The sequence below is a fragment of the Camelina sativa genome, chromosome 3, assembly GCF_030686135.1.
Source record: "Camelina sativa cultivar CO46 ecotype springtype chromosome 3, ASM3068613v1".
Classification (NCBI taxonomy): domain Eukaryota; kingdom Viridiplantae; phylum Streptophyta; class Magnoliopsida; order Brassicales; family Brassicaceae; genus Camelina; species Camelina sativa.
Window position 1 is genome coordinate 26,342,684 of NC_141882.1, and position 19,588 is coordinate 26,362,271.

At 34.9% G+C, this 19,588-nt stretch overlaps 3 protein-coding genes across 5 annotated transcripts; 2 read left to right on the forward strand and 1 right to left on the reverse strand.

The window, feature by feature from the left end:
• The first annotated feature begins 91 nt into the window (after nucleotides 1-91).
• LOC104777811 (uncharacterized) lies at nucleotides 92-3,888 on the forward strand. 2 transcript variants are annotated; one of them, XM_010502134.3, is made up of 7 exons: nucleotides 92-480; nucleotides 700-922; nucleotides 1,048-1,171; nucleotides 1,314-1,654; nucleotides 1,975-2,710; nucleotides 2,860-3,050; nucleotides 3,466-3,888. In XM_010502134.3, exons 1-7 carry the CDS (start codon nucleotides 392-394, stop codon nucleotides 3,550-3,552), a joined length of 1,791 nt encoding a protein of 596 aa, XP_010500436.2. In that variant the 5' UTR covers nucleotides 92-391; the 3' UTR covers nucleotides 3,553-3,888. The 2 variants fall into 2 exon arrangements, with proteins under 2 accessions (XP_010500436.2, XP_010500437.2); XM_010502135.3 differs by having other exon boundaries at nucleotides 183-480; nucleotides 2,866-3,050.
• A 5,451-nt stretch (nucleotides 3,889-9,339) lies between these two features.
• LOC104777812 (uncharacterized) lies at nucleotides 9,340-10,711 on the forward strand. The gene is made up of 4 exons (XM_010502136.3): nucleotides 9,340-9,781; nucleotides 9,887-10,008; nucleotides 10,123-10,311; nucleotides 10,467-10,711. Exons 1-4 carry the CDS (start codon nucleotides 9,551-9,553, stop codon nucleotides 10,585-10,587), a joined length of 663 nt encoding a protein of 220 aa, XP_010500438.2. The 5' UTR covers nucleotides 9,340-9,550; the 3' UTR covers nucleotides 10,588-10,711.
• LOC104777813 (uncharacterized) lies at nucleotides 10,685-14,248 on the reverse strand. Of its 2 annotated transcripts, XM_019243893.2 has the most exons (8): nucleotides 13,594-14,248; nucleotides 12,761-12,877; nucleotides 12,321-12,667; nucleotides 11,440-12,184; nucleotides 11,241-11,340; nucleotides 11,102-11,156; nucleotides 10,943-11,009; nucleotides 10,685-10,785 (listed from the first exon to the last, which is right to left on the reverse strand). In XM_019243893.2, the coding sequence occupies exons 1-7, from the start codon at nucleotides 14,135-14,137 to the stop codon at nucleotides 10,947-10,949; spliced, it is 1,971 nt and encodes a 656-aa protein (XP_019099438.2). In that variant the 5' UTR covers nucleotides 14,138-14,248; the 3' UTR covers nucleotides 10,685-10,785; nucleotides 10,943-10,946. The 2 variants fall into 2 exon arrangements, with proteins under 2 accessions (XP_019099438.2, XP_087362956.1); XM_087506830.1 differs by lacking the exon at nucleotides 13,594-14,248 and adding an exon at nucleotides 13,154-13,466 and having other exon boundaries at nucleotides 10,685-11,009.
• Nucleotides 14,249-19,588: the final 5,340 nt, after the last annotated feature.

Here is a 19,588-nt window from a genome sequence, read left to right on the forward strand (position 1 = left end):
AAAACAACTGTTTTTTTTTTTTTTGTTGAGATTTGTTCGAATTAATTTCGTAAAGTTTAATTTGATGAACTTTTGTATTTTTTGGACTTTTGAAGCTATTTTAAAATGTTTGGGTGATACTTCGACTAATTAGGAATCATAGGAACTATGCATGGAAATAAGTAAAATATTTTAGAGTTTTGTGATTTGCTGAGTCAGAGGAGGACTAAAACGACACGAGATCCCGTCGTTTCGGAGTTACTCCGTCACCACCGCCATCTAAACCCACTCGTTCGTTCACCTGAGCCGCGACGAAGAAGACGGAGGCGAATCTGTCAGGATTTAGGGTTTATAGGATTGTAGGAAGAGGAAGACAAGCAAGACGAAGCTGCGTTTTTCTCGAAGATAAACAATGGCACAAGACTCGGAGAAGAGATTTCACCAAATCATGGACAAGCTCTTTACCCCATCGAAATCTCAGCCTCCTTCTTCCTCAACCAGGTCAGTTTCTTATTTTATGGATTCACCTTCCATTAGCTTAGTTTCAGATTTCCAGAATCGTTTTTCGCTTGTTGCTTAACCTCAGAGCTTGTGAATTATCTGGAGATTGCTTAACCTCAGAACTTGGTTGATTTTGTGATATTTTTGCATCAGAGCTTGTGAATTATGTGTTCATGTTATGATTCTGCATCAGCTTATGTATTCGTTTGGTCTCTGTAGTTCATCTGCAGAGCAACAGTCAAGAGGCAGGAAGCGTCCAAATCCTTCATCTGCGTTAGCATTGGTTGAGCCAAAGACGGGATTAGCTACCATTGATAGGTCTTCAGCTTTGAAAGTCTCTGCCGGTTCATCACCGTCTGGTCTTTGCAGGCCATGGGATAGAGGGGATCTTATGAGGAGGCTAGCTACTTTTAAGTCCATGACATGGTTCGCCAAGCCCCAGGTCTGCTTCTTGTGAAACGACATTTTTCTTCCATTAGAGTTCAAGTCATTTCGATCTGGTGGTTGGTATGTTCTTATTATGAATTTTTCAGCTGATTATATGTTTTTGGTGTGTGGTGGTGGTAGGTTATTAGTGCTGCAAATTGCGCGAGGAGAGGGTGGGTGAATGATGACGCAGATAATATAGCTTGTGAATCTTGTGGAGCTCATCTTTATTTTTCAGCCCCATCTTCTTGGTCAAAGCAACAAGGTATGGTTAACATGTTTTTTTTTGTAAAATCATCTGTATGTAGCGGATACTCTGAAAAATCATCTGTATGTAACGGATACTCTGAAAAATCATCTGTGGCGTGTCCTCACTGCAATTGGATATCTTCTCTGTGATATTTCAGTGGAGAAAGCGGCATCAGTATTCAGCCTAAAGTTGGATAGTGGACACAAATTACTTTGTCCATGGATAGATAATTCATGCGAAGAAACGCTTTCTGAGTTTCCTTCAATGTCACCGCAAGATTTAGTTGATAGACATGAAGAGCGGTCAGAAGCTTTACTTCGACTTATGGCCCTGCCTATTATTTCACCATCAGCCATCGAGTACATGAGGAGCTCAGATCTTGAGGAATTTCTCAAACGACCTATATCACCTGCATCTGGCGACACTGCTACCGAATGTTCTCAAACAGAATCCCTTATCAATCATGTTGGAGCAAGTCCGGCTCAACTTTTCTACCAGGTTTGACCTTCACTAAAAATTCTGAATTATTCTAGTTAACATAGAGCCCTTTGCAATGCTATTATTATTATGGTTTCAGCCTATTTCATTTCCATGTCCATGTTTTGCTTTTTAGGTACTTATATGATTTTGGTACAATAAGATGATCCTTCGTTTAGCCTTTATCAATAGATTTTACTTTGGTTTGTCCAATTTCTTCTTCTTGATTCATTCAATGTTGTTCATATGATCACTTTATTGACTATGGATGACATCTTTTCTGAGAGGCTTTTGGTATTTTGTGTCATCTGATAGTAAAACTGATGCATTGATATTTGCAGGCACAAAAACTTATCAGTTTATCTGGCTGGGAACCGCGGGCACTTCCTTATATTGTGGACTGCAAAGATAAATCGAGTGAGACTGCTAGGGGTACAGATACTATTGATTTACTGCCAGAAACTGCTACCCGCGAGCTTCTAAGAATCTCTAATTCAACCCAAATTCCAAATGGAGAATCAGGGAATAATGACAATCTAACTCTTCCTGACACATTAAACTCTGATCCCAGTTCTGTTGTACTGGACTGCAAGCTCTGTGGCGCCTGTGTTGGTCTATGGGTTTTCTCAACTGTTCCGAGACCACTAGAGTTGTGTAGAGTCACTGGTGATACCGAAATCAATACCCTTCAAAAACAACCCAGGGGTGGTACCCTTCAAAAACAACCTTCAAGCTTAAAGTTTACCATAGCAGGAGGACCCCCAGCGACGAAGCAAAACTTCAAAGCAACAATATCGTTGCCTATTATCGGGAGGAACTTGAGGTCAAGACTTGCTTCTTACTCCAGAGATCATGATGTCAGTTCAATTCAGGATCAACAGAGTACAACTGCAGAGAACACCGGTGGTGTTACACAAAATAGCGATAAAGTGGTGAATGATATAGGAGAGAAGGCTGATGGAGGAAGAAACTCAACTGATATAGAGCGTGATATTGCACTACAAAGCAACAACAAACAAATGATGGTAGTAAGATCAAATCTTCCTGAAAACAACAAACCAAAGGATTCAACTGCAGGTAAATTGCTAAGACTGTCAATGGGAGTTTTTACAGGCAGTAATTGTTATCCAAACTAATGAGACTATGCTCATAGCTAATTGTTTGAAAGCTCTCATTAGGAGATTTGTTCAGCTAAACTATGCTTATACACATCTTTCTGTGTGAAGATACAGGAACGCCAGTGACGTCAAACAAACAGATGGAATTTGATCCAATCAAGCAACATAGACATTTCTGTCCTTGGATCTGGTCAACGGGTAGAAAAGGCCCTGGATGGCGACAAACTCTTTCTGCGTTACAACGCCATAAAGGAGCTTGTCAGACTCCACCATCACCATCACCATCTTCCCTCTTCAAGGTAACACATTCCTCTCAGTTCTCTTACCCATATTAGTTAATATGGAAGAAAGCTATTACAAATGAGAAGATATAACTCACCTGTAACTATTCTCATGTTTTCTCAACATGAGATCATATAACCCCCCTTTGTAGCAACAAATAGTAGGATCGATTAATATAACCCACAAACTAAGCACAAAGCTATTTAAACTATTGTTGGTTTGGTGCAACTTAGGTCCTTTTCCTTGTTACAATTCCATAACGCATGACTTTATTCTTGATTTGATATACTTTCTGGATTCGCTCTGACTCTGAAAATGGAATAATTATCAACTCCTAAAGAACTAGAACCATGTATATTCTTTGATATTATTCTTATTTCATAAAAATCCAACTTCTAATGTCTTCGATGGTGCTTGATGTGATGTTGTCAGGTTGATGATCCATTAACATCTGTTCGGAACCTATTTAAATCGCCATCACCCAAGAAACGAAAACTGAACGGAGGATCTTCAAGCTGAGCCACAGACGATTTGTACCTGAGAAAAACTTGAGCTCTTCTGGTCTACACTGCATCCAGAAATTTGAAACTTGAAAAACTGTAACATTCGTTGTGCTGAGCTATTTGTTGATTCCTCAAAAAGGTAATATCTAAACAAAACCAACTTCAGTATTTGGGAAAGCAAAATCCGTTTGAGAGAGAGAGGAGAGGTCTTGACCCTTTCGTCCTATAACTAACTTTCACACTTAGCTTGTGGCACTGGCAGGCCCGGTTCATTATAAATTTATTGGCTTGCGCACTTTCATTATGTAATCCATGTAACTTATAAAAGGCCTCGATTGGTTGGTGTCACAAACTTTAATGTATCTCTTTAGTCTATTCGTAACACAATCACACACTTAAAAATTAGGTTAATGTGCCTTGTATTAGCTAAATCAGATTACACACATAACACAAGTTACAACTTACACAATTCTTTTGTTTTTTTTTTTGAATAATGTAAAATTTATTCAAAAAATACGGTTTACAATAGCGTTTTTGAAACTTTTTACATCAATGATTTATGTTTAAAAGAATACAAAGAAATTAAGAGACAAAAGAGTTATTGTGAAGCAAGCCAAGTTAACAGATAACAATCAAATTTGCCATCTCGTTAAAGCTGAATCGAGTAAACCCTGTTCCGAACATCTTGATCAAGTCGTCGAACAAGGTGTCGAGATGGAAGAGGAGGTTCCCCATAGTGTCTTCCATTTCTCTCCCTCCACAGTGAATGAATGGAAAGCTGAAAGATCTATCTTAATAAGCGCTATATATTAAACTACAGTTTCAAACAATCTTACTATACACCAAACGGTATTATAAAAACACCCTAAATGTTAGCCCGATTAACTTTAAAAACTTACATTATACATATTCAGTTCGTGCGTTAGTACCTAGTTAACGAAAATAATGAAAATTTTGAGGGGTTGAAGTTTCTAGCTAGAATCGAAACTAGTGCGTATATAAACCATCTGCCCATCTCTTGATAAGTACAAGTATAAAATCCCTGTTAATTATTGCCGGTTCTTACTAAACCAATGTAAACCATCACTATATCTAATATCCATCTCAGTTTGTAGGACAAGGATGTTAGATTACGTGTATTAAAATCTTGTTTGTCCAAAAAGAAAAACCGTATATTAAAATCCTTTTTCCTTTGTTTTTTGGTATTATATTTTTGTAAATATTTGTTCCTTTTAAATCCAAAAGATAAGATAGTATAGTTACTAGTTTATGTAAACTAGAAACTTCAAGTGTGCGGGTTTTTCCTGAATTAGGATGAAAAAGAGAAGCACAAGTAAAAATCCCATAGATACAATACAACCAAACCATTTCCTCGCGTCATGTCCCACTATCTTCAAATTATTTCCTTAAAATACTTTTTAACAAATAAAAATAAAGTGGCTACAATCTCCGGATTCGTAGCTCAAGTTTATGGATTATGTTAACACATTTGTGGTTCTTAAAGTTTTAGATTTTAATACCCTTTTCCATAAAACTTAGTTTAAAGCTTCTCTAGTCCGATCCTGCAGACTCCAGACGTTATCAACACCCCGGAAGCAACCTGAGAATCATAGAAACCCCGTTTTAAGCAACATATAGCATGATCGAACAATTAATAACCTAGAACTAGAAGTACGAAGCTACAAGTCCTTGTTAGAATTCCATTATGCTTTTGTTAAAATTTGAAACTTGAACAACATTCACATGTTCCGAGTTATTTGTTGGTTCCTCAAAAAAGTAATCTATGTTGTTACACATATGATCCTTTTGTATCGGAATCTATCAAATTCATAGACTTAATTAAGAGCATGGATATTTTATAGCACAACGTTCATCAAGTCAGTCGACAAAAGGACAAACTATTTAAAAGTCACGGTTAAGTTTCTAACTTTGTGGGTAGTAATTGGTTAAAAAAAAAAAAAAAAAAAAAAAGGAATATTGCAACCACACCGACTTTCTCAAACTCACACCCAGTTTCTACTACTACTATACTTTACCCCTATAAAATTACATCTTGCCTCTTTAAATTCACTTCACTCACTTTTTACTTCCTCACCAAACCAAACACATCTCAACTCTTTCTCTCTCTTCTCTTTCTCTCTCTTCTTATATATATATATTGTTTTTTTTCTTCTACTTTATTATTTGGTTTCTATCTCTCATTTTTATTATTTTATTTGTTGTAACACTTTAGTTAGTTATTATCAAAAAATTATCTGTTCATTTTTATACAATATCTTGTAATTAAATTTTTTCTACATTTTAAGATGTATATTGCTATATATTTTTTAAATTAGTATATTATACACTTTCCATTTTTAGTTGAACATTTGTTCAATAATAAGTGGATGACCAGTTAAAGTAAGTTATGTTTAATGTAACTGGTCATCCACTTTTTTTTAATGAAATAAGTTTTGTCCATTACAATATATAGAAATACTTTAACAAAATCACTTAGTGAATTTTACTCTTTTTTTTCACACAAATTACTATAATTGGTCATCCACTTATTAGTGAACAAATGTTCAACTAAAAATTTTACATGATGTGTCTAGGTCTACTTTTATGGTTTGGGTACAACGACACATCGAGTCCATATGACCATGATCATGTGGATACTATTATAATTTGTGGATACAAGTTACACATGTGTATAGTACCTTCAAATCCATATGGAGTTAGTGCATTAATGTTCACTTTTAATATACATGGTTAGGATTTCACATTTCGTGTATAGTATTTAGTGTGTTAGCCTTAAAGATTTAGGTGTAGTATTCTGCTGATATCCAGATGACCATAGATATATGGATTTGATGTTGTCGTTATATCTTAAGCCCTAAATCTAAGCTCTAAACCCGAACCCCTAACCCTTAAACCCAAAACATTGACACATGATCTACATAAGTCTTAAAACATAAGTCTTAAATTATAAAATCCTAAACACTAAAACCTAAACCATGATTTTTTCCAAAAACCAAAACCTAAAATCCTAATTCCTACCACATGAACCCTAAACCCTATACCCTAAATCATCACATGGTGATGTGTTACTAGTATCCATGAATTGTATGATAAATCTTAAACCCTACACTTTAAACCCCAAATCAGCATGGTGATATTTACTAATATCCACAAACCTTTTAATTAATTAGGTTTTTATATGTTTTAAAAATATTAAAGCATACGTAAGTATCCACAGTTTACCATCTATTTATCGTCAATCAAATGTTCAGCTAAAAATGGATAGCATACAATTTATTCATCTAAAATATAGTAAAGTGTATCTTAAAATATAGAAAAAATGTAATCATAAACTTTTGTGTTAAAAAATATACAAAATTTATTAATAATAACTAAATAAATGATAATAAAGATAAAAAAAAAAAAAAAAAAAAAGAAAAAAGAGAGAGAGAAAGAAAGGGGGAACTATGTAAACTCAGCCAAAACACTCCCAAAGCGTATACCACACTTAAGAAGTGGGTGTGGATGCAAGGGAGTTTGGAAAAGTGGGTCTATGTGCAATTTTCCCTTTAAAAAAGTACACTCTGTGTTGGTATCCTCTAGTATCAGTTTTTTGGGTTGAAATATCTCATCAGAGTTAAATTAATATATCTGGTGATAAATAGGTGGAAAAGATAAAAACTTGAGAATTTGAAGTTTCTAATAATTACGTGTGTCCGATAATATGCTACATCGACATAATTACTTACAAAATCAAGAAACTAAAGTACGCAAAAGAAAGAAATTTCATTACACTAGGTGATCAGGGTCGGTACAGAAGGCATTAACATTGCCCAAAAAAAAAAATACTCCATCTCATAATGTTGCAGGATGTGATATATTGACGTTTATTGAATCATTTTCTCTTACCTTTTTTGGCATTATATATATCTTCTAGACTTGATAACTCCAAAAGATAAGAAGAATGAATAAGTTTTTGATTATTCCAACCTAGAAAGAGACTCTCTAAGTGTGCGGATGTTTCCTGAACCAGGGATGGAAAAGACAAGCACAAGTCGATCCCATAGATACAACCAAACCATTTCCTCTCGTCATCGTCCCACACTCCCACTATCATTCTTTTTATTTCCTTAAATAATATAGTAACACTCTCTACATCAAAAATAAAAATTCGTAATTGCATATATGCATGAATACTTTTGCTATTTATATAAATGTAATTTATGTGGACCATCTCCGGATTCATGGCTAAGTTTTACGGATTTGTGGTTCTTACAATTTTAGATTTAAATATTAATTCACGTATTATTATTACCTTAAAAACACGAATAATTACGAGAATGGGCAGGTTGGGTTAGATTCATATTCGTTACAGTTTTAGTGTTAAAAAAACACATGTGGAAGTCATATGCTTCTGTCAGCTGCTGACACGGAATTTTTCGTGCGTTACCTAATTTTCGTTTACTCATGCCTGGGTGTAGATTTTAAAAGTGTTTTTGGTTTTAGATTTTTCAAAAATCTATTTTAAAGCTAATCAAGATTTTGCAAAAAATAGATTTCCTAAAAATTAGGGAATCCAGATTTTGTTGGTTTTTGGTAATTTTCAAAAAAAAACCAAAATCTATGTTTTACTAGTTTTTCATTTTTAAGCGTGACTTGAATTTTTTTCTTTTATTTTTCTATTTTTAATAAATTTTTAACATAAAATCTAAAAACTATAAACCAAAATCTAAAATCTAAAAACTACAAACTAGAATTCAAAAACTACGTAAAAACTTGTAAAACATTCATGGCCTAAGTCTATTTACTTGACACGGTTGGATCGTAGCGCGTTGTTCATATTAGACTTTAAATAAAAAAAGTATACAGTTTATTAGGTTTTGACCCCTTCGTTTTATTGAAATTCCTTTTATTCCCACGATTTTTTTTTGTTAATTCGTGTTACTCTCTTTCGTAAACTGACTGACACATTATATTAATTGGTGTTGAAAATTTGTGTCCTACCATTACCAAACATGTTAATTGCTCAACACAGCACCTTAATTGTTATTAAGATTTTTTCTTCAGCTACCTTACCAATTTACACCTATTAGGCTATTAATATATTAAAACAAATTTAATGTTTCAATTATAAATGATTTTGATTGTTGACAAAAAGAAAACATGATTTTGATTGTTTTCTTCTAGTTGTGATATACTAATTTTGTATTGTGAAACGTACATTAATAGACGCGGGTTTAAGCACCAACACGACCAATAAAAATTCATGTTTGCCTTTCTCAAATAGCATTTAATGTATCTATCTATCTACTAATTATGGTTTTGTAATAACACTAACATGAAAACCAATCTTTTCGAAAGAAAATGATAAAAAAATTTAAATAGAAATACATTTTTATTTTCAAATTAGTTTTTTTTAAATTTATTTATAAATGTTTTCAACAAAGATTATTCTTATTCATTTACATGATTAATTGTTGATATGAAATTAAACAAAACATTAATAATGGTTTAAAAATCTATATATATATATATATATATATCTTTTTAGTATACACGGAAAAACCTTAAACAACAACTAATTTGAAGGGGATGAAGTATATAATTGAAAAGCCATAGAATGTTACTAATAATTATTCCATAAAGCAAAATTATCTATCAGAACAATGATTTCTAAGATCATTTACACTACAGTACAATGATTGATGATACCTATGGTCAATATGTAGAGATATGGTAAAAGACTAAAATGAAAATCTTGCCTAAAAGTGTAAAGATGCAATACATATTACATACATACACTGTATCCCAAATAATAAAAACACGGTCCATGATTTCATACCCTATATCATATTTGACCCACTTTAATTTATTCTCCAACTACAAACACAATTCCAATTTTTATTATTATTTACACAGACATAGAGAGAGAGAGAGTCACAAGAATTACGACACTAAACCAAACCCAATTCCTAGAAAGAAAATTAGAGAAAGAGAGAATATAATATACATATATGGGAGATGTACGGAGGATCGTGGTGGTCGTAGAAGACAAAGAAGCGGCGAGGACGGCGTTACAATGGGCACTACACAACCTCCTCCGCCAAGGTGACGTCATAGTCCTCCTCCACGTTTTCTCTCCTCCTCTGTCGCGTAAAAAGAAATCCACGGCGGCGCGTAATCTCCGCCGCTGCGGATACCATCTCGCACTCTCTTTCAGTGAAATCTGCGACTCTTTCGTCAACGTGAGTGGAGAAAAATGAATCTTTGATCGGAGAGTTCACTCCACTTTTCTTGATGAATAATTAGCTTTGTTTTGTTTTTTTAACCTTGTGATCGTGATTTTACAGACGCATACGGAGATCATCGTGAGAGAAGTAGACGATGATGGCAAAATGATTGCTCAAGTTGTGAAAGAGATTGGTGCTTCTATGCTTCTCGTTGGTCTCCATCAGAACAGCTTTCTTTACAGGTAGGTACCTTTGTGACCGATATAATAGTTCCGGGGTCACAATTTAAAGATTCTGAACCCCACAGTTACGACTTAGTAATTTATAGTCTCTATGGTTTTATATAAACTGCGTAGATGGGCAATGAGTGGGATTGACGTATCAAGACATTTTGATTGCAAAGTGATGGCTATAAAGCAACCTTTACTGGAACAGTTGACGCCGGCAAAGGTTAAGGGACACAAGACCTCACAGAGGACAGCTACATCAGACTCAGATAGTTTAACTAATTTTGACTTTTCCCAAATTGAAATTTCCGGATTACAGTAAGATTCCTAACCTCTTTTTTTGTTTCCAATTCTGTTTTTCACTAAAAAAACTACCCTGTTTTGGTGAAACAGTTTTCCAAGATATATTTGATTATAAACATTTTCATACTGACTCTGATAAATAATAAAAAGTGGAACTTTGACTGAAACAGGGCTCCTGAGATTCCGACACCACCTAGAGTGCCGTACAGGTTATGTCCGAGTCCTCATGCGATACTATGGAGATCAAGGCCCCGGAGGAGATCCAAAGACCAATTCGGTCTCGTTTCATAATTTAACTATATTTTATTTGAGACATTTTTTATGAAAAAGCAAACTTTACTCTCATTTTTTATCATTTTTTTTTGGGTGAAAGATACAAATTTAAATCGAATACAAAAAAAGAAGTCATTCCAAATTTCCAACCACATTATTCTTAAACAATGAACAATTTTTCAAAACCTCGTCCAAAAGTTTGGTTCGAGTGATCATCTGAAGTAAAAATGGTAAACAATTTTCCAACAAAATGCAAAATTCGTCAGTAGAGATATAAAGAAGAATGATTATAATTTGTGCTAAATACTCAGCTTTTCTCTCCTCAGTGAATTGTATCTGTATATGTTGTATGCTAATATTCTAAACACATTACCTTTTTATAGCAACAAGTTTTCTCTCCTGTATTCACGTACAATCACTGGTATGCTTGTCGGAGGAATCTATTTTACACACACACAGCGACAAATTGTATCAGACACTGTATTGAGACATAATAATAATCTTAGAACACAGTAAAGTTTGTGATACGTACCATTCCATAATCCGAAACGATCATAGATATATATTCTGAAGGTGTTGAATCGTACCTGGAACCAAAAAAAAAAGATTAAGAGAAACTAAGATAAAGGATTGAGATGACTTTTTCAAAACCACTTTAAAAAGCGCTTTACATTAGATTCAGGAACTGAAGGTTTTTGTTGTTGTCCATCATCTTTGACTGCTTTGCTTTGGTAATAAATGATGGTATGTTGGCTACGGCATCAGGATCCCCTGTAAAATTTTCAGCACACGCAAATCTCCATTCAAAATCTGATTTCGAGCAAATGACTAATCAACAAGAGGTACAAAGAAGAGCGAGTGAAACATTACCAAGTTCATTGGAGCAGATTGAATCAAGTAGGACTCTTTCATGAAACTTGTATGCTTCACAACACACAATTACAGGAACACTAAATGCGTTTGCAACCATTGCAACGCAAGCTGTACCAACTTTCGAGTAAAGAGTTCCATTCGAGAAGATTGATGAAGCCCCAAGAAAAACTCGTGTTGCTTCACGCATGATGTAGGAAATGGCGTTTATATGAGTGTAGGTACAGTCGAGGCCACGGGTCACAAGTCTGCGGAGTAGCTTTTGCCCTTCAAGATTTGGGCGTGCGTCTACAATCACTACACGGAATTTTTTCCCAATCTCATGAGCGTATAAGAGAATCATCTCAACCACACAAGAGAATCCGTATGTGAGAAGAACCTCTCCATCTCTGATTTTTGTTACGGCGTGTTGTACGATCACCTTGTCTGCAAGAATTATCTTTTCATCTATAAACCGTCCAATGTCCGAACACAGGGAAGCTTTTGCCTCTGGCTCTGACAGGTTTACAGGTAATTTTCTGATTTGGTTCTTCAGGAACCTGATTGCGTTTCCCATGCTCATGGAGAGTGGACGACATTCTATCAAGAATGAAACATAACCGTTGATTTTGGTTGTCAAGTCCATGGTCAGATCTTTCATAGGAGGTGTAGTGTAATCTTTTATAGCTTCTTGAAATGCTTGGAGCATGGCAATGCATCGCGCATTGTCCCCAGATATATCTCCAGCCAAATGTTGCAATCCCACCTAAGATAAACAAAATACATGTGCATGTCATTTGATGAAATAAACCACTAGGCTTTACTTCAAATCTTGTGGATTCCAGTTCAAAAGCTTAACATTCAAACATTTCACAGCCACACATCTAAACAAGTAGGGATACCTTATAGACTGCATGGTGTATGGTATCAAGTGTGAAAAAACTGGAGCTTAAATTGGGAAGCTGATTGCCACGTTCGTATTGAGGAAGGTGGAGAAATAATTCAACTTTGTTCTTGATCTCGGTCTGTTCAACCACAGCACGCCTCTTAGCTTTATCCACTCGGCTTTTATCATCATACTGCATTTGTGTCTGAGGGACATCCATCCTCTTCTCTTTTTCTACTGCTACAGCTGTCTTTTCAGAAACAGAGGATGTGACGGGAGGTCTTTCTTTCTTTGGTTGAGGCTTTTTAGCAGCCATGCCAGGATTAGCTTTACCAGACTCATCTGCATGTCTTTTTCCTTCGCCTAAAATTAGCAAGAGGGAAGCATTCAGATGATTTTACATGTCACTTTAATGTAAACGGAAAACACAGCAAAAATATTGAACGAAACGAGAACCTTTTGCTGCCCGTTGTGCCTCTTGGATGGCTCGCCTTTCTGCTTTGGTGGTTTTATCTTTCAGCGATTTTGGTTCCTTTTCCTTCTGGGGTTTTGTGGTCACAGATTCACTCTTTCCTGCATGATATTCTTTCTGTAAGTAACGAAATGCAAACCTAGAAGGAAACATCTGTGCATGGCAATAATTGAACGACTCAAATCCACATCATTTCATATGGTCACAGTTGATACTAAATACAAAATAGGTATTTAACTTCTGATTCTAAAGGCAAGTCTAGTTTGGAAGTGGAGCTTAAAGACCCTATGTTTCTAGCTGAGTTTTGTCTTCAAAGCACGACTCTGTGACTCAAATTCAGAGTCCAGCTATCAATGACCGTGGCAGGAATTGCTCACCAGACTTTGCTTCCAAACCAGACTCAACATTAAATAGTCTCCACATACACTTGTGTGGTCATCATCAGAGCCGGAGAATATTCATCTCTGCCTTCTCAAGACAAAATCACAACTATCATCAACCTGGCCAGAGAATGGTCATCCAACCAAATCCTGAACCGGAATCGCACCGGTCATGCCGAAAGCAAAAAGGGAAATCAAGTCGCATAAGCAACGAGGCCAGACTCCCTAAACCTCTCCATGAGATCAAACGCATAGCCAAGTTACAGAGCTTTCCGAACAAGATATTCATTTCCTGGCCTCTACCTAGTCCCTACGGCACTACAGGCTGCCTCATCAGATGTGTTACATCATAAAGGTCACTAAACTCAATACATAAACTATACAAAGAGCTACACGCAAATTATTCAATAGACCCTCAAATCGATTTGAATACATACCAGAAACTTCGGCGATCTTCTTCTTCCCTTCAGAAGCTGACGCGGTCGCAATTTTGGTTTCAGGCTCCTGAGGAGCTCTAACTGCTAAAGTCAAATCGAATCCTCCATTAGGAAAACTCGCCGATAATTTCGTCGAATCGCTCCGTTGGAACCCAAACAGAGAAACCGAATCCTCAGAAAACTCTCCGTTACTCGACGGTGGTGATGTTCCCAGAAGCGAATCCGGAGCATTGTAACTACCGATGTGAAGACTCCGATCATGAGCTAAGTATCGGCGAAAGGCGGCAGGTCCAGGAACGGGTACAGGAGCAGCAGCGTGAGAGGTTAAATTGTCAGAATGGTGACGCGACGGTGGAATTAAGACCGGAGAAATTAGGTTTCCGGAGGGTGAATCGGAGAGAGGAGAGGAAGAAGTCGTTGCCTCAACCGGACCGGATTGGCTTCGATTCGGTCGTTGTGATGACTCTGGAGGCGGCTCGGTTGGTGTGAAGAAACCTACTCGACGGACTTTAGGAACAGCAAGAGCTCCGCGACGAGTATCCATGAGAGACCGTTACTCAAAGTTTGGAAGACGATGATGATGTGATGATGAATCTTTTTAGGGTTTAATTAGGAGAAGCGATATACAAAGGACTGAACAAAACGGTGGTCGATTGATAAACCAAAATTAAAATTAAAAATTATTTATTTTGCAAGTTGAAATTAAATTATTGTAGATTGTTTGACCATGAAAGAATTAAATTAATTTGAAAGAAAAAAAAAAATTAAATTAGACTTTTATAACGTGACAACACGTAATTAACCAAAAACGTTATGGAGATAATTCTATTGATTTATTTTCTTGAGGTAGTAAATGTCAAATCTTTTGCAATTTTGTTAAAAATCTAGATTTTCACTATTTACACAAATATATATGTTGTCTTCGTTTGTTAATTTGTGGTGTTGTCTTTGTTTGTTAATTTGTGGTTGTTTTATAAAATTTAGTATCTATAATTTTAAGAAATTTTAGAAATCAATTATAAGGTACATGAAACTGTTTCTAGAGAATTAACACTATACAGGGTTGGTAAGATCAGATTGAAATCAAATCGTAAATTTAAAAATGAGCAAAATTGTCCAGTAAAGCATATACCTTCAATTAGGAAAAAAAATCTAATTAGTATGAGAAGCAAATGAGAGTCAATGTAGATGATGGTAATGAGGATGAATAATTTATAAACGACTAGGTCCAACGGAAAATAGCCAAAATCCACCCCAACTATTTCTGAAACGCTTTTTTTATACCTAAACTATAAACCCTAGCAAATAACAACCCCAACCCAATTTAAATTCAAATTCTTTACCCAAATTGTTTAGAATGTTGTAAATTCCAGCATCTGTTTTAATGGAGTTAAATGGTGGATTAATGGTGCTGACTCAGATGACGACGTGACATTACGAGTCGGTAAAACGACGTCGTTTTGTTCTTTTTGTGTGTGTTGTGGCAAGAACAAAACGACGTCGTTTTACTGACTCGTAATGCCACATCGTCATCTGAGTCAGCACCGTTAATCCACCATTTAACCCCGTTAAAACGGATGTTGAAATTTACAACATTCTAAACAGTTTGGGTAGAGAATTTGAATTTAAATTGGGTTGGGATTGTTATTTGCTGGAGGTTATAGTTCAGGTATAAAAAAGCGTTTCAGAAATAGTTAGGGTGGATTTTGGCCGTTTTCCCTTAATGATTTCTTAGATAAAGAAACGAGTACATGAGGAGCTGCCTGGGTACTAAGAAATGAGAAAGGGGAAACTCTTATGCATAGTGGAAGATCCTTTGCTTCAGTTTTCAGCAAGATGGATGCTAGTCTTCTATGTTGGTTATGGGCATGTGAACGTATGCAAAACCTCAACTTTGATAAGGTAGTCTTCACTTCTGAGGATTCAACTCTCATGGGAGCTGTTGAAAGACCTCCAGCGTGGCTATCTTTCAAGTTTCAGTCACGCTCTGTAGCAAATGCCCTGAGAAGTTTTTTGCAGTGGAAATTGTTGTTAGAAGAAAGAACCTCTAACCTTGTCGCTCACCTAATCGCTAAGAGTGTTACAAGAGAGGATCGCCGCCAATCATATGTAGCAATCGGGTATCCCTTTTGGCTTCATAACCTTTTTGTCTCTGATAGTGCTTCTATTCGTTTATAGAGCTTTTCAGGGTGGCTATTTTGATTATCCTTACCTCTATTTTGTCTTGATGGTTAGTGAGTACAGTTGTAAAGTTAAAAACGTTTAACATACTTTCTAATATATATCATTCAGAGAAAAAAAAATGGTTTCTTAGATATTCCATAAGAGTAAACCTTCCAAATTTGAATGCCTTTTTAGGTAAGAAAATGAAGCAGCCATCAGAGTAGTAGGTTTAAGTGTATTTGCTTTCCAAAATAATTTGGTGATTTTAGGTGATATAAAATGAAGAGTATTTCTAGTGTTTAAGTAAAATGGTAGGGTTTTTTCTACCGTATATTAATTTTGAAATAAAGTTTTTAGTAATTTTCTTTGAAACAATAGTGTTATTGTCCTAATTTATAAATGATTTGACCTTATTTGTAAGATGCTTTGATGCTGATTTCTTTTTGGCATAATTTATAAATTGGTTCCTTAAATATTCTATAAGCGTAGACCTTCAAAATTTGAATGCTTCCTTAGGTAATAAAATGAAGCAGCCATTACAGTAGGTTAAAGTGTATTTGTTTTGGAATAAGTGTGGTAGAATTTGATGATTTTAGGTGATGTAAACAAAAAGTCTTTATAGTGTTTAAGTAAGACTGTAGGGGTTTTTGTACTGTACACACATTCTTTCATTTAAGATTAGTAAAATTCTTGATGAGCAAGTTTAGAAAATAATTTTAACATATAATTCTTTGGAAATGAGAAGATCTTTGATTTTCCAATACTCCAATTATAGTTAGAAAACGTAAACATATTTACATCATGTACTCTATAAATCACAAGTCTCTTACCCAACAAAAACATGCCATATAGGATTTGTCCATGATTAAAAAATAACTAATAAAAAAATAAACTCAACTTCTCCGATCAAGTTTCTAATTTTATATTAAAAAAATATTATACAACAAAAGAAAGATAGATCCCTTAATATTACATTTCTTAAAGGGTTTCACAATTCTCAACAAAAATCTAATTCATGTTAGACTAAGGCCCTGATTGGTAGCACATTTATAAGACTTTAAACATGTTTAAAGTTTTGACAGTCACTTTTTTGCCAATCAAACTTTTTATGCTTTTATTCTTTTTAAGCATTGAAAGTCAATTAAGCATCAAAACCCATGTTTTAAAAACTAAACAATTTTAAAGCATTCTTTTTTTTTCTCCCTTTTATATTTAAAAGCTCTCTAAAAGTATATATACATTTTTTACATCTTTTATTTTTATAAATTAATTATTCTCATTTTTTTTTCTTTCTTTTAAGATCCATTTTAATAATAAATTTTATTTTTTCATCATCATTACTAATAATACTGTAAAAGAGTTTATGAAATTTATCATTAATAATAGAGAAAAACATTCCCTACCCCAAAAAAAAATAACATTCAAACAATGCCTTGATTAGTGGTAGATGGATTTTTGACTGCTCATATAACTACTCAATGCATTTTATATTTTTGCATTATTTCAAATAACTTAATAAATTATTTATTTCTTCTTCTTAATTATAGTTGTTTGTTTTTATTTGTTTTTCAAACAAAATCAAATATTTGATTGACTTATATTTTTTAGAATTTTAATTTATCATTAATAAAAATTAATTTGTCATTAAAGTGCTAAATGAATTAATTTTTAACATAATATAGATTTATTAATAATAATAAAAATAACAGCTACAGCTTTAAAAGTTATTGGTAAACAATCAGATTTTAACAGTTAAAGTTTCTACAGTCAAAGCATCTACAACCAAATTCTCTGCAGCTAAAATTTTAAAGTCAAAGTCTCTACAACCAAAACTAACAGCTGTTACCAATCAGAGCCTCAATCCATCTTTTGTTCTCTTGCTTTCTCCACATTTCCATTATTATTGTTTTCTAATATTTCTCATATATTTTTTTTCCACAATATTTTAATCGATTCAAGTTTTTTGACTTTTCTATATTTTAGATTTATTGATCTTTATTTCAGATTCATTGTCTTCTTTTGTTGTTGTGTTTTTTTTCTAATTTTCAAAGAGTATGATTAACTATGATAGTTGGATTTATACAAAGCAATAAGAGAGACTCAACAATATTTTCAAATTTTGGTTAGCACACTAGTAATCACAATATAGTAGGTATAGATGGTTGGTATTTGATAGAGGAAAGAAGGATAGAAGACTAGATGTTATGACTATAGTGTTATCTGAATTAGAGGTGGTGTTTCTTTTATGGATCTTGAAGGAAACACCACCTCTTTAATTCGGATAACACTATAGTCATAACATCTAGTCCTCTATCCTTCTCTCTTCTATCAAATACCAACCATCTACACCTAATACTCACTTGAGGACAAATTGGTTCTTCAGGACCGGAGTATTGATAGGTTACGACCCCCTGTGGCTTGTATGAAAAGAAAGCTGATGACTAAGGTAAGGAAAGCTAGAGTTGGGAAGAGACTTAGTTTGAAAGAGAGTCTTTACTTATCAAGACAATGTGATGTCGTTTTATATGTAGCGTTTATGTGGAGTCTGTATTTAAGAAGGAACCTTGGTTTAGGGTTGGGGTATCAAATGAATAATTAACAAAACAATTCTTAATCTCTTTCTTTTTCTTCTCTTTGCCTCTAATCTCTTCTCTTATCTCCTCTCCGCCATTAACGGTGCAATACCTCTCTCCCTCATTATTTCTGGTTACCTTTCCAGAGTCGTGTGTGGAACAGACGGAGTGCAACAATCGCAGCGTCTGGGTTTCAGAGATGAAGAAACCAAATGATTATGAGGTTGAAGAATCTCAACAAAACTTGAAAATTCCTGTGTGTGACTTGGTCGAACAGGTGGTGGATGTTCAAATTCAGAAGGCCATTCCAACACCACAACCCACACAAAACCTTGAGATGCAGAAAACTTCAGGAGCAAAATCTGGTAAACAAAAGCTGGTGGAAAACTCAACAATTCCTCTTGGAAATTTCGTCGAACAAGTTGTGTGCGTCTCCACCCAGAAAGTTTCTTATGATTTTGGGATTTCAAAACCTCATTGCTCAAGACAGTCAATGTTTCTTAAAAAGATTTTGGTGAAGAAATGTTTCCACAGAGCCCGGTTTAAAAGAGGAAGGCAATGTGACTCTCTTGCTCTACCATTACGGGAAAGTCAACACGCAAAAGTTAAGAGATCTTCCGTGGAGCATTTCTATCATTTGGTCGAGATAAGAATATCACAAAAGAAGGATTTGGCTATAATTACAAGTCTAGGATCTGTTGTAAACAAGGGTATCTACGGTGTTACTAAAATTTTGGTGGGAGCTTGTGAGGTGAAGGAACAAAAGACAACTCTCTCTTGGATTAGGAGTGTATGGGAGCCTGGAGAATGGTTAGATGAACAAGCTCAATGGAACTTGTTGTTGAGATTTTATAGTAGCAATTGGGTGATGATGATGCTGCAAAGGTTCCATGTTACAGATTTTAAGAGAAACACTGTTATGTCCAATGAGTTTCTAGTGTCAATCCAGAAGATACAGCAAAGTCATTACATGTTCGTAAATGGACCCAAGGAGAAGACACAAAAGCTCGATAGGGAGTGTAATTGGGTAATTTTGGAAGATTTAGCATCACTGCTACAGAATGTTTAGCGCTTGTCACTTCATCTTGAGGACAAGATGGATTTTTTAGGGGCCAGTAGTAGTAGGTGTAGATGGTTGGTATTTGATAGAGGAAAGAAGGATAGAGGACTAGATGTTATGACTATAGTGTTATCCGAATTAAAGAGGTGGTGTTTCCTTCAAGGTCCAGAAAAGAAACTTCATCGTTTAGCAGATAATC